At 42.0% G+C, this 15,956-nt stretch overlaps 1 protein-coding gene across 1 annotated transcript in view; it reads left to right on the top strand.

The window, feature by feature from the left end:
* Nucleotides 1-15,599, top strand: part of LOC124605628 (luciferin sulfotransferase-like) — a 282,265-nt gene extending 266,666 nt beyond the window's left edge. Inside the window, exon 7 of the mRNA XM_047137444.1 lies at nt 12,101-15,599. Coding sequence (XP_046993400.1) covers nt 12,101-12,421 — 321 coding nt within the window. The 3' untranslated portion in view covers nt 12,422-15,599. The remainder of the gene's footprint in view (nt 1-12,100) is intronic.
* The last annotated feature ends 357 nt before the right edge of the window (nt 15,600-15,956 follow it).

Raw genomic sequence — 15,956 nt, forward strand, 5'->3', positions numbered from 1 at the left:
TCTAGAGCCAGTCGTGATCTACTAATACATTTCACTCTTTGACGTAATCTTACTGCTCCGGTGAAACCTTCGTTTTTAACCTTCAGTGTTTGAGAACTTCTGTTCGCCCAAGTACGTCAACAACTCTTTGTATGGGACTTTCATGGGAGTACACATCATAACTGATACTGTCAGAATGATCAAGCTTAGCGTAAGTCTTCTTCCTTCGAAACCACTGATCACAAATCTTCTAAGGATCTTCTACGGCAGAGACCATTCGTTGTCATTCGTCTGCAGGGAGTCTTCCTAACGAAAAAATGTCATAATTTCAGTTGAGGGTTGGCTGCAGTCGAACCCAGAAGCTCTGCGTCCATAATAAACACCCATCCTGTCAATCGAGTAGCTGATTTCGTCGTCCGTAAGATCACACCATTCCTGAAAAACTACCACCCTTTCTCTCGAGTGTTGGTTCGAAGAAACGAAGTAAATTGCTCCACTGTAGAGATGAGGCGTAGGGAGCCTGAAGCCCCCTGCAGTTAGTGAGTGAATTTCGACTGCATTTCTGGAGTGTCAGTCTCCCTTTGCGACTTGCAAACCGCACACTGTGCCACATACCACAGCAGAGCGGCTTGATCCTGACTGTTGAGGAGCACACTTTCAAAAATTGCTGTGTAGAAAAGCGTCACATATCTCTCCTTGATTATTTCTGCTTTTTATTTTCATCGCTTGTTCCCACATAATTAAAGAGATACTTCTCGCTACGTACGTCGGTTGTAACGTCTTAAGATTAAAATTAAGTTTCATCCCCGTAATACCTGCCTTGATAACGCGTGGAAACAAGCCATGATTTCGCCTCAGCTGTTAAGCAGAGTTGGCCAACTGCAACAGCAATTCCTAGGTCCAGACACCCAGCCTTGTGGCTGTTTCTGGGTCGCCTATGAATGCCAACACATCCTTTGTCATCTTTCTTGAGATACGGGTAATCAGACTGGCAGCAGGTGAATCTGATGGAGGTGTGTTTACACTGGATGCAGCTTTTCTCCCCTCACTTAAGCCACTTCCCTGAACACCCGCGTGTTGTCTGCTCTCATAGAAACTTCAAACGCTTCTCACGAGGAAAGACTCTGCGTATCTGATTCTACAGCTGCCACACAATTAACCACAAAACTTAAAACACCAAACACACAGTAATAAAAAACAAACAGAGACAACAATACTAAAATCACTAGAAATAACAACGAAGTTTACTTAGTCTTTACATCTAATCAACATCCACCATGACCCCGTGCACTGCTCGACATAATGACCAAAACACCGACAATATTACAGTTCATAGGCGCTATGAACACAGGGCTGCTGTGCCCAACAGTGTTTTTGCTGAGTTCAATTTACTGGAAGCATGCCAGCATAATCTTCACTAGGATTCCCTCTAGACTGTGAAATGTCAGTAGGATCCTAAATTCTCACTAATTGTACCTTTAAATTCTTGTGGCGGACAGTATTCCCAGTCATCCGCGTGCGCACGAACAGGAAAGGGAAACTAAACTGTAAGTTCACGTAACTGGAGCGAGCAATGTCATCCACGATCCAGACATCCGTACTTGGCAGACTTATGACAACAAAATGTGGCGTTGTCAGAAATCACTTCTTCTGCACGGACGGCAGCTGTTGATGTTGCAGGCCACTTCTGTCACCAAAACGAAGAGACCGTGGTGTACGATATCAACAGTGGCAGGCGATCTTGCTGTGACACACCGATCTGCCAGAACTTTACGACCACCTACCTAATAGCCAGTATGTCCATCTTTGGCACGGATATGGACGGCCACACTTCGAGGCATGGAAGCAGTGAAGACTTGACTGGTCGCCGGAAGGAGTAGGCACCACATCTGCACATGTAAGTCACCTAATTCCCGTAAACTCCGCGGAGGGGCCGATAGAGCTCTGACACCACGTTCAATTACATCCAAGATTTGTTCAATCGGGTTCAGATCTGGTGAGTTGGGAGGCCAGCACATCAACTGGAACTCGCCACTGTGTTCCTCGAACCTCTCCTAGCCTTTTGACATGGCGCATTACCTTGCTGAAAAATGCCGTAAGGAAACATGAGCGTCATGAAGAGGTGTACGTGTGTGGAAACAGTGTGCGATACCCATTGGCCGTCATGATACCTTCCACGAGCTCCATTGGACCCATTGATGCGCACTCGAATGTTCCCAGAGAAAAATGAACCCGCCACCAGCTTTTCTCTGTCTCGCAGTACAGATGTCAAGGAGCTGTTCCTCTGGAAGACAACGGACTCGTGCCCTTCCATCGGCACGATAATGAAGGCATTGGGACTTGTCTGATCATGAAAACCTGCTCCACTACGCCAACATCCAGTGCCGATGGTCATATGCCCAGTTTTGTCGTAGCTGTCGATGTCACGGTGTTATTACTAGCACATGCAAGGGGGCTCATTGTTAGGACAGTTCGGTGCCCAGAATTAAAGTCTGATGTTAGTTCCGCCACACTTCGCCTCCTGCCCTGTTTTACCAGTCTGACCAGCCTACGACGTCTGACATCTGTAATGAGTGTGGCCTCCCAACCTCACGACATCTGGGTGCAGTTTCACTTTGGTTATGCCACTTGTTGAAGACACTCACCACAGCACTCCTCGAACTCACAACAAGTTGTACAGTTTACAAAATGCTCCAGCTGATCCTCTAAGAAAATGGTTCAAATGGCTCTGAGCACTATGGGACTTAACTTCTGAGGTCATCAGTCCCCTAGAACTTAGAACTACTTAAACCTAACTAACCTAAGGACATCACACACATCCATGCCCGAGGCAGGATTCGAACCTGCGACCGTAGCGGTAACGCGGTTCCAAACTGAAGCTCTTAGAGCCGCACGGCCACACCGGCCGGAAGCTGAGCCTCTGTGCCATCATATTCTGCCTTCAGTCAAACTCAGCTATCTGGTGTGCTTTCCTCATACTACACATGGACAGAACGCTCACTAATACTACATGTACCGTGCGTGTATCTGACTAGCAGTCGTTCCTCTCCAGGTAACGCTGCTATCGGCTGGACGGGTTTATATCGACAGCAGTTCGGTGGTCATAATGTTCTGGTTGACCAGTGTAAATCAAGATGCGGTGCAGTTCATCTCCCAAGGCATACCTCCAGTTGTGTGCTGATAGGTGTTGGACAGTTATGGTATTGAAAAGTTACCCGTCATGGGGACATTTGTAGGATATCGCAGTGCCTGTGTTGTTAAGAAAAACGATCTAATGTTTCTTCAGACATACAAGTATAACCAGAGGAACAGACCCAGTGGCAACTACAGCCGTTATGAAATACGTGAAATGTATTGGTAGTTGCGAATATGAACAACCGTCAGATGTATAATTGAATGACGATAGTGAAAATTTCCGCCAGACCGGAACTCGAAGCTGGATGTCCCACTTTATACGAGCAGTCACTTTAACCACTTTGGCTATCCAAGCACGACTCATAACCAGACTCAAACATCCATATGTCGTCGATCACGCGAGACAACCTGCATTCATACACATTCATGCACAACCGAAGGAAAATTGTAACGCTCTTCTTAACAACACAGGCGCTACAATATCGTATTTATTCGCCAATACCAGTCACTTGCTTCCAATAAAAATGTTCTCCCCGGTATAGGAGTAACATAATTTGTCTATGAGTGCAAGCTGTGACATAGTAACGATGGCATATGGAAGTTTGTGTCTGTCCATGAGTTGTGCATGGATAGAAAAACCAGTTGAAGTGACTGCTCCCAGAAAGCGGTAAATCCGCCTTCCAGTACCGGTCTAGTACAAAGATTCATTGTCGTCATTCCCTGATGGTTGTTCATTTTCGCAGCTGCTAATACATTTCATGGAACATTTGTAGTTGAGTATGTCTCTTATTCTATATCAATTACAGAGGAATATTTGGACTTCAAGAGACAGTCAACAACCTCCGTGGCATAGGCAACCCTGGTCAGCAAATCATGCAGGCAACAGCAGTATGCCACCAGGGAAACAGCAAATGGCATGCACCCATTGGCGATGACGGATTTTGGTGGTGCGCTGTAGTCATCGCAGCGCTGCTGAAATGAGGTTGTGGTGGCTGCCAGCAGTGAACAATGGAAAGTAGCTATGGCTGCTGGTCTCTTGACGCATCTCAGTGGCAAGCATACTGGGTCACTTGGGGTCTAATTTCACCCTCCGACGTAGCTCATGACAGTGGTTTGTGTCCTCACTGGGTGATGGACAGCAACAGTGTACACTTTACCTGGGCAATGAACAGCGACACTGAACCCACTTGGACAGTGGCGGCTGGCAACTAGGCAGCCCAAACTCTAATCCACAGCTCACAAAGAAGGCGTCGATCAGCAGATGGTATTCACGCAGCAGGTGGCCCAACAGCATGAAGGCGCCTAGCCGACAGCGTTCAGTCTCTCCTCGGGCAATGACTGCATTTTTTGACAATTGATAATGATGGCTTTGTGGTTCCCCTCGAACTGCACGTCGATATGGGTCTCTTCTCATGACTAGCGGCTCAACTGAGCATACCGAGCCTGACTGACACTGAGAGTCTAAATTATCCAGTATTTATACTGTAACCTCCCCACAAAAAAATAGTTAAATGAAAAATGGAAATGGAGCCAAATGTTAACTCCCCACAAAATATTGTTAAATGAAAATGTGCCAAGAGTAGCCTCGCCACAAAATAATAATAATTAAATGAATTTTTCTAGTATTGTAACCTCAGAACAAAATTCACTCCCATTTATTGTCTGTGTGCAGAAATGCATTCACATTTAATGTTACCACAAAATTCTTTTCTCATTTAATGTCAAGTTCGAAACAGAAAAATTCCTAAACACCAAAATAATAAAAAAAAGTTTTGTAACCTGATGAATTTTATGAGGACAGCAGCGCTGACCTTCGGCCCTGTATCCTGAATGAAAAAAGGCAAAAATTGTTACCTCAATAAAACTGAAATTATATCTGCTCTTAATTAGTCATTTTTCGACACAGCTTCGTGCAATGCTGGCGTTTATTTTTCTTTATTCTTGGAAGCAATGATAATGCATTGGAAAAATTCTTTAAATTGAAATGAATGCTTTTCTTTAAAACAGTTACTTTATGTTATAAAAATTATTATTGGGGCATTTTTTCTGAACAAATTAAATTACAATTAACATACATTATTAGATATGCGCAAGGTTGCTTCTTTACCTTCTACAACAATACTCATCCTCCAGAGTCCTGACCATAGTCGCGAGCAGAGCACACAGCCGACGCATGCCGACTCTCCGCAGACTCACGCAGACTACTACTGACTCGCTACTGTCGACTCACGCAGTCAAGCGCAGACTAGTGACAAGCAACAACTAACGATAAACTACTCTCTGGTCAGAGATTCTGTCATTCCTCGCCAATCGCCGGCAAAGCATACGTCTTACAATACAAGCCACACTACTAGGGTTTCTCAAACTGCATCATTTTTGACCTCTAAGTCATAAAATACGGGAGCTGCTGGGCGTAATCATTGTGAAGTCATGATATTTGCCATGGCTTTCCTGTATTACTAACTCCTCCAGAAGTCGTGTCAACACAGTAATGTGTCACAACTCTGACTGAGCCGCTGGGCAGCGTCTTCTCCAATGTCAGTATGCTGAATACTGCGCTTTGCATGCTGGATACGTGTGCTTGTGTAGCAGTACATCATTAGTTAGCTGACTTGCAGTACCTTCCTTATGATGTCATTCTGCTGAATCGACGTAGAATCCATGTGTTTTGCCAAAAAGAAGAAAGGTGCCATATCCATAGTATTATAAATGGTGAGGTATACTGGTTAATTATTCACCACGATCAACAGTGCTTAAGTTGATTTACAGTCCACAGATCAAAAACAGTCAGTGGAATTTTAATACTGCGATGAGAATTTTGACAGCCTCAATCGTAATTGAGATGCCCATACAGTCTCACAGTGATGTAGATAAAACAAACAGCGACATGTGCAACTCACTGATCTTCAAAATGAATTACGTAGTATACCACTTCTCATGTTTGTCTGCCTACCACAGTGCTTTGAGAAGTACTTTCGTACTAAATGCTAGGATATAGACTTTTCTAACACTTCAATCTGATTACTGAAATGCTAGAGTCCATCCTTTATTGGGAATATAGAGGAAATATATTTTATAGTATGTGATTGCCACACTCGGATCCCAATAGTACTTTTTTATTGCATTATGGTTAAAAAAGGCCTTGCCCATATGATGTGAAAATAGATACATGCGACAGGTCATGACTGGTAGTAAGGAATTTGTAAAAGAACTTTTATGGAACTATAAGGGCAGAAGACCCAGATAGAACCGCTCAGGTTCAAGAGGACATAAGGGAGGTTTGCAATCTTTCTCCGCTACTGTATAATAGTATATCGAAGAAGAGATGACAGAAATTGAACTAAGTTTCACCACTTCGATTAAATACAAGAAATAATACGTATCAGTTGTACGCTTAGATGGCGACCGCTATGCTCTGTGAATTCGATCGGGAATTATAGTATCTGAATGGAAAGAATAATCTAAAGGTGGTGGAATTTGGATTGAAAGTAGTCCAAAGAAAGACGACAGTCATGAGGGTGGCAGAAATACAATTTTCAATAAAAATATTTAAACTGTGGTCCGAGGAAAAGATGAAGTGTTGGAAGTATGCTACATTGCAGGCAAAAAGACGAGATACAGAACTCATGAAGCATTCAAGCAAAAGAAGTAGGTGCGCACAGCCAAAGAGGACATTCCTTATTATGGAAGTCTACCAGTATTCAACATGTCTGAATATGTACGTCCGGAGCCCAGCATTGTTTGGAAGTGAAGCATGGACTGCCGGAAAACCAGAAATGATTGAAATAGAAGCGGTTGAGATACCGTGTTACACAAGGGCGCGGAATCATATTTGGCCCAATAAATTAACAATTGAGGAGGTGCCCTGGAGAATCGGTAAGGAAAGATACATGTACAAAATACAGTGTAGATTAGGGCAAGATGATAGGACATGTGTTAAGACGCCAGGGTATGGTGCTAGAAGGAGCTGAAAAATGCAAAAAGTGCTGGAGAGGACGAAATTTGAGAGTAACCAACAAATAACTGAGGACGTTCTTTTTGAATACTACCCTGAGGTGAAAAGGTTTGCATACAAGAGGAAGTAGTCGGATGGTGCTGCACAGGACCACCTGAGAAGACTTACACAACAAAACGGGACTATCACGACGAACGTATCATTATGAAGACTGGTAGGGAGCCCGGAACATGTCACAACTGATTTCAGGAATATCAGCACCACATATCCACAAGAGGCAACTATAACTTGCAACTGTGTAAAGACCCACAACACCGTCCTTTTCTGGCCATCACCCATCCCTACGGGACATAGCACTGCTTAACTGCCTCTAAGAAACTACCGTACAGTGTATTGCAGCTTCAGTATCTGGTATATCAAAGGACAGTATAAAACTCTAGAGAATATGTCGACATTAAATAAATAATTCGATAGTAATTAATCTCAGTGGAAAAAAACAGTAGTAGTGCTACGCCGGTTCCGTAATTCTGAGCAGCCATGACATGTTCACAGGTCAACAAACGAGATGTTTACAAATCTTGCAGTTCTATTCTGCTTCTTTCTGGAGGTTACTTGCAAGTACATAATTTCCCGCTAGTTTCTGTTCCTCCAGTTCCGTCGTTCTCACACCAGCAATGACATTTCGACTCTTATCAAGCCGACCAGTTGCCCTTCTAGCTCATAATGTTTCGCCTAATGCATCAACATCGCGCCATAACTTCATTTACTGCTCTGACAGTCTGGTAGTTACTCATCTGTTTATTATTTTATTCTTATATTTTATCCTGTCGTCCATAGTTTAGACACAGTTCGTTTCCAAGGATTTCAATCGTTATTGCTCGATTTAGGACTGAAACTAGAGAAATTACTTCACTGAAAATTCTATGAAGCAATATTAAATTGAGACAAAATATTTCACACCTTTATAATGAACTCTTTAACAAATTACAACTATTGTGTTGAAATAAAATAGATTGAACAATAAACTTTGGATAAATATTCCAAATGACTGGCTGAACAAAATAACCTTGCCTTTAACAGAGCCAATGTTACAGATAAGTAAGAGATACTCAATAGAGTTTGGTGATAACTCCATGAATTATTTAGATCTAACTATGGATGTTAATATGGTGCCCGATAGAACAGATACCATTGGTGATCTTGCAGCTCTCAAAGAATGAAATTACACTGAAATCAGACCTTTGCAGCTGCTTACAGGCGTTGATAAATATCAACAGGGACAGTTGAAAATGTGTGCCCCGACCGGGACTCGAATCCGGAATCTCCTGCTTCCATGACAGATGCTCTGTCTGACTGAACCATCGAGGACACAGAGGATAATGCGACTGCAGGGACTTATTTCTGGCAAGCTCCCCTTGAGACGACAGATGCTCTGTCTGACTGAACCATCGAGGACACAGAGGATAATGCGACTGCAGGGACTTATTTCTGGCAAGCTCCCCTTGAGACCCACATTTCCAACATATTCATATTCATACAGATGAGGCTTACCGGCCAATGCTCAACTGTAGAGCGATGCACTCTCGTTGCCTAAACTCTTACGGGATTCAGTAGATTGACTGCCGCGGGTAATGAGTACAGTGGGCAGGGGCACTACAGATGTATTGTGTGGACAATAAGTTGGAAATATGGGTCTCACGGGGAGCGTGCCAGCGATAAGTCCCTGCAGTCACATTATCCTCTGTGGCTCAGTCGGATAGAGCGTGTGCCATGTAAGCAGGAGATCCCGGGTTCGAGTCCCGGTCAGGGCTCACATTTCCACCTGCCCCCGTTGATATTTAGCAACGCCTCTAAGCAGCTACAAAGTTCTGATTTCAATATAATTTCATAGATATTAATGGTCACGTTCATCCTTTCAAAATTTACAGGAAACATACCACTCCATACGTTGTAATACATGACGATTCTCAGCACTCCAGTGACCTACAAAATTGGTGCCTTTTATTCGATGTCATATTGTCCTCTACACAACCCCAATTAACGACAGTGAAATAGTACCAGACAGTGGCTACCCTCCTGACATGGTGGACTCCATAATGGCTAAAAGAACAGAAACGAGAAGTCTCCTCTTCTCTTGAACATTTTCTCGAACCACCACCTGAAGACGTCAATAAATGGTGCACGAAATCATTTTTAGGAAACATTTCCCTGAATGTGGTCAGAAAGCTTAAACCCAGGAACTTAAAACATTATTTTATGTGCACAATAGTATTGGTAACTTTTTGCCCAATGGTAAAGACAAAACTTCAGCTTTGAAAAAGATTAGAATGTATAGAGTCACTTGGATTCTGGCCAATTCTGTCTAGGTCAGTCTGACAGGGCAATATACAACCGTTTGAAAACTTAGTAAAGAAGACTCTACTTTTGCAGACCACCTCTTTAACGAAGGCCGTAGTTACAAGGTACAACAAGAAGTCCTACATTATACCAATAAATGGAGGTTAATGAAATAGCTTGAAATAATGGTAGTTAATGAACATATGCTCATTCGCCCTAGCTTAGTACTGAATAATCAGAGTTCACTTCCGCACAGCTTGTAACTGCAGATACTACCCATAATAGTAGTTAGACCATATCGTAAATAACCCTTCCCTCATCCTCATAAGTCCCGCTTTTCCTGTCTTCCATCTACCATAGTCCAGTTGCTGTGTTAAAAAGCTTTTACTTTCTGTAATCATGGCTTCATCACTTACCTGCTTCATCTCAGTATGTCTTGCATGTTTATAGTATTATATCCGTTAAAGACAACATTATTTTGTTCAGCCACTCATTTGGGACTTGTCACCAAAGTTTACTGTTCGATTTATTTCCTTCTCCAGAACAACTGTTGTAATTTGTGACATTGATCGTTATTTAACGTGTCACTTATTTTATCTAACTCCAATAGTTATTCATTGCATTTTCGCTCAACTAATTTCTCTCATTTTAGTTTAAAACGAACACTAATAATTATCATCATTGGAAAGGAACTTAGGTACTCAGCGGCTGCACTAGTTTAAAATCTTTGAGCGTACAAAAGTTTTACAGTAACACGTATTTATTTTTGTATCTGATCATCAAGTAATAACCGAAAACCGGTTTGTAAAAGAAAACCTTGGCAAACAACTTTTTTTTTCAACAGGTAACATAGTACTACTTGCACTAACCATAGCTATCTTTACTGCAAAACTGGACATACTACCACCGAAACCTGCAGTTGCGGCTGATATTGAAACACAGTAATTTCACTAATGTCTAACACCTCTGTTGACTACAAATTATTAATAAACAATTTCAAATTAGCAGTAACAAGTTATTGGTGTGTCAGATTCCAGAAGACACTCCATCGCTACTCGGTCCGTGGGAACGTCCTGCCAGTTTCTTGGGCGCTTCGGTGGGCACTGTGGTGGAATCTGTCTCTGCCGTTGTCTGCTAGCTCCCTGAGTGCAGGAGACTACTCTACTATTCTGAAGAAGCGCCCTTGTTTCTGGCATGCCTACCCACGTCATTCCGATCATGGATCCTCGGGTGGCGAGACTTGGGACGTACGACTGCGATGCTGTTGTGTTAAAATTTCTGTGTTTCTTCGCAAGAATGGCCTGTTAGCTATCCGTCTGCAGTAACTGGTGACCTGGAATGTCTTCTCTGTGTTGCACCTCGGTCTTCCGGTGCGACCTATAGCAATCAAATTGATGCTGATAGATAACATGTGGCTCTACCCAAACCTTTCATGCAATGGTGCCGGCGGTATTACCCAGAATGTGCCATGTTTTCTCCCTGATGTCACGTCTTCCATAATAATTTAGTTGGTGCTGGTCATTGTCAACTTCATCTGCATACAGTGGATGTATCCAGATAGTCTGTTCCGACCTGCCTTCATCTCCAGAAGCACACTCGGAGGTGTTCCTCTCCTGATTCGATAACAGTAGGTGGTGTTAGAGCCATGATCGATAGAGAAATATGTCAGTCCTGTCGATGGAGCAGTTGCTTCATTCACTGGCTTTGCTTGTTGTTCGGGAGGAAACTGTGTGATATCCTTACTGTAGGGATATCATCCTACAGTTGAAACGTCCCCTTTGGAAAATTTATGAATGACTGTCCTGATAAACCTCTTACGTTATTTGGTTTTCAAACAGCTGAGCAGAACTGAACGTACTCAGACATTTCGCCCTTTACTTATTCTGATCAACACTATACTGACACACAATATCTTTAGCGCAACGCAATCTGACTTTCCATAATCCCTACAAAAGAATGGCCCTGACTAACAATAACCTATACCTTTCATGAATCACTTACCTCACAAAAATCTTTGTTAGTCGAACTACTGAAATACAGCGAGCGCCAATACTGCCAGCTAAATAAAAGATTCTAACTACTGAAGGCACTAACTTCTGATAGGCATAGTTAGCAAATGAAAGATTTTGATAGAGAACAAACAATGTATTTACCTTAATAGTGTTCAAAAGTCATAATATATATATATCAGTCCATGATATCCAATATTACAAATTTACTCCTTCTGATGGACACACGTCCAGATCGTCGGCTCTCAAAATTCTGCCATCTCTCTCCCCACATCCGCCACTGCTGGCGGCTCACCTCCAACTGCGCAACGCTACGCGCTGTTCACGTCCAACTGCCCAACACTACAATAGCGAATATTCTAACAATGCCAACCAGCCACAGACTGCACGCAGTACAGACAGTGATTTTCATACAGAGCGCTACGTGACGTTACCAACATAAAATCCTAAACAGCCTACTTACACAGTTTCTGCCAGAGAAGAATGATCACATGGCAAATTCGCTTGCTTGTGGTCTGTATGCCTGTTCTATTCTGAGCATCATGATGTTCTTCTCTCTTCATTCACTAGAGCTCTCCTTTTTACCATATCCTTAGGTCGAGAGGGGCCTATAGTAAAATTAAATTATTCTACGTGTGTCACCTCTACTGTCAGTCACTGCACAGATCCACTGCTCTGCTCGCAGGATCTGCCCGGGGTGATTCGCCGCACGGCGCGCTTCCTGGACCGCCACCTGAGCGAGCAGCAGGTGGAGCAGCTGGCGCAGCACCTGAGCTTCAGCAACATGAAGGACAACCCGGCCGTCAACAACGAGAAGTACGTGCAAGAGGAGATCCGCCGCAACCAGATGGACGACCGCGACGGGCAGCTGCGCTTCGTGCGCCGCGGCGAGGCGGGCGGCTGGCGTGCAGAGATGACGCCCGAGCTGGCCGAGCGCTTCGAGGAGTGGACGCGCCGACACCTCGAGGGCACCGACTACCGCGTCGGCGTCTCCGGCGGACACTGAACCACGCTCAGTCTTCCCATAATACGTCTTGGGAGCGCAAGCTCAACACAGTAGTTTTTACATAACACTGTCAGCTGCCAGCAAGCAAACCTCCATCTTCTTTCATTTTCTTGTGGCAACAATCACGAAAGCATTTCCTGTTGCAGTACCGGGTATGGACCATCCAGTAATCTTTATCCGACTGTAAGCAGATACTGACAGCATTGACATTGTTTCAATTGCTTCGTCGAATTGAAATAATTAAGTTCGTAAATCAAAGGGCAACGATACGTCACTACTTCCAGCAAGTGCTTTTCGTCCGATGACGAATACTGGCTGATCGAAACTGCTTACTCTATTGTGAAATACTTTCGGGATTATCGTCATTAGTAAATAAAAGAAGACAATTAATCAGAAATATACTTCATTATTTGCGAAGAGATCTTTATTTGCTACCAGTTTCAGTCTATTTCACCATCATCTTGCAACATACACAATTTTTATGTGGTGTCCGCAGAGCATGGAGCGAACCGCTACATCCGCCTTATGACCTGAAGATGGCCGATGATGACCACAAGAGGTAATTTCATATTAAAATTGTTGCGATTTTGCCATACAAATAATTATTATTGGCGTCTACAGTACGACTGAACTATGGCTAGTTCCAAAATAAAGGTTTATTAGGTAGCTTATGAGGTTACATAATAATTTCTTTGGATGTTTACGAACTGTGTGGCGCTGCCTATACTTATGTTCAAGGACTGGCAGCTGTTTGCCACTTCACTGCGTGGAAGCCGCTTGCAGCCATTCATTGCTGCTGAGATGGTGTAGTTACTTAGAACTTCTATGATAGTTGTAGACTGGGAACACTAACTTCCGTTGTAGTTTGTTTGGTGTTTCATTATGCTAGTTTACAGCCAGTTACCAAAGATAAACGAATAAGTGAGCAAATAAAACAAGGAATAGGGAAACAACAACTTACGAGTGTTCCCGCGCATTTATTCAGCCAGCACTGTTTCGAGCAGTCTTTCTACTCCAATTACCTTCTCAAGTGTTGTTAACACCTCTGTATTTGTTTGTGAATCTTTCTGCTGCCTGCGCAATTGAAGACAGTTTTGGAGTTTAACAGTAGTTGCCAGTAGCTCCTGTGTATTTCGACATCGTCATACAAGACACTTGAAAACATTAACAAATTCTACAAGTAAAGCTGTCGCGTTCTAGACTCAGCAGTTCCATAGTGAAGTGGTCAACAAAGGACAAACAGTTGACAATAAATTATTTCGTCCTGCTTATGATTACACTACCGACTCAACTTTTTATAATAATACCGACATTCATATCAATCACATCATAAGGATTTCAGGTATAAGTGAATCGTTTATTTTTCTTTTAAAATCAACATCGTCTAAATGAATCAAGTTTCTGTAACAGGAGACCACAGGAAAGGATACGTGCGTATTTCACATACTTAAATATGTTCTGAGAATTAATGTCATTCAGCTGCTCTATACGTGAACACACGAAGTTCCCAGTGACACTTTTCAAACAATCCCTTTTTTCGATTTATGTGAACGGGAACTGAAATCAAATGTTGCCTATAAGTACAAACATTGTCATTTCATTTTTTTCATTACAGTGTTAACACGCAATGAACCAAAGGATTATGGGCATTATATGGAACCGCGAAAAGCAATAAGTTTTGGCGGAGTTGATAGTGTTGACAGAGGTTCTCCCTCAGTACCGATTCTGGATGAATGTCCCTCACGAGCCTAGTGCACTGTAGTTAACCTAAATAAGTTCAAAACTGATAGTTTGTTCGTATCTTAGTGACAGATTATTTTTATGAATAAAAGTTTAACCAAGCGAGAGAATATAAAACGATATGACCATATATTTTCGGGAGACGAGTAAAAATTTACCGAAAAGTGTATCGTGTTGTTTTAGGAGCATCGTGTCTGCAACAAGCGATTTGTTGTTACGCGGAAAAATAAATTTCGGGCTTATTTGTTCAAAGCAAGTGGCAGAATATATCATTCGTGATACACAGCTGTATATCTTAACGGGAGCAACAAAATAGGGTACTCAGTAAATCGAAATACCGTTATTTCAAGCAACAAGCTGCCTATAATCGTTCAGTAAATTCAGGTTACTACATTTATAGCTCCCTTGTTCAATTCATAAGACATTTCGTGTGCGTCATGGATAAAAGCGTTCAGCAATCGCGAACCGTATGCAAATGACAATCAAATGTACGAATGTTTGTTTGCTGAAGTTAAGGTATTCACGTAGAGTTTCAACCAGACGGGTAGGGTGTATACATAATAGGTTAATGGCAACTGGGATTCCTTTCTAGTCCCCTGCAGTTCTTGCGTTATTTTATAGTAAATATCCTTCTAATAATTACACCTGTATAATAAAGCGAAGGAGTAAAATGTGTCTTCTGCTACTGAATTTCAAACGACATACACCAGCAAGAAACAAATCATGGAAACTAGCAGCCCAGAATTCTACGTCTAACTTTACTATTCCTATAAAACAATTGAAATTTGTCTGATTCAAAACTCTTTACATTTTTGAACACTGTTATTTTCGAACAATATGCAAACATCAAACGAAACTTGCAAGTAAATCACAACTCATCAAACCGCACCTACAGTCAGCATTGATACCATGTTCCACGACTAGCCATGTTTCTCATGGGGTGTGTTACAAAATTTTGCAAATATAGTGACATCATAGTTCAAATTATCATTTTAAACTCAAGTCTAGCACCATACCCCGGACAGCACTGAGAAGACCGTCGTGATGTACTTTCTAACTCTCCAGACGACTTAGTGACTGTAATGGTTACGTGTACAGTTATACAGTCCTTCAAGGAACACAACGGAACAGAACTGTAATTCTGTAGCCTTTATGCAAGTCATATAGCTTTCTTTTGTAATTTAACGTCTATTCTACATCGGTGAACGAGTTTATTTTGTTCGTTGTTATTTGTGTGTAATGACGATATGCTTGTTGTTGTTGTTGTTATGCTAATATTTTTATGCACATGCTGTGTTGGGAAAATTTGTGGGCTCATTAACACGTGATTATATATCAGTAATTGTTGTTATAAGTTCTAATACTATAAATATTATTATACAAAACTTGTATGTAATCCCAAATTATACTGATTACTAAATAAATTGTATTATATTGACTTATCCTTTTAATTTGAAGTATAGTGCGTCAGCAGAGGTGTGAGCGCACATTTTCTGTCTCTGATCCTTATAAGTTTCCGCGTCTTGTAATTTTAGTACGAATATCTAATTAAAAACATTTAATATAGACACACACACACACACACACAAAAGTTCGAATACCTCTGGAGCCAAACCAGAGAACTGTAAAACAAAAATAAAAAACAGAGAATTAACAAGCGTCAGTGATAACACTACAGCACATTATGAAATAACGTCTTTAACACACTTGACGTAATGATATCTTTGAAGTTTCAGCTGATACGCAGTTTATTGTAATTTTTGAATGATCACTGAGCGGACTTTAGAGAGCTGCC

The sequence above is a fragment of the Schistocerca americana genome, chromosome 3 (assembly GCF_021461395.2).
Source record: "Schistocerca americana isolate TAMUIC-IGC-003095 chromosome 3, iqSchAmer2.1, whole genome shotgun sequence".
NCBI lineage: Eukaryota > Metazoa > Arthropoda > Insecta > Orthoptera > Acrididae > Schistocerca > Schistocerca americana.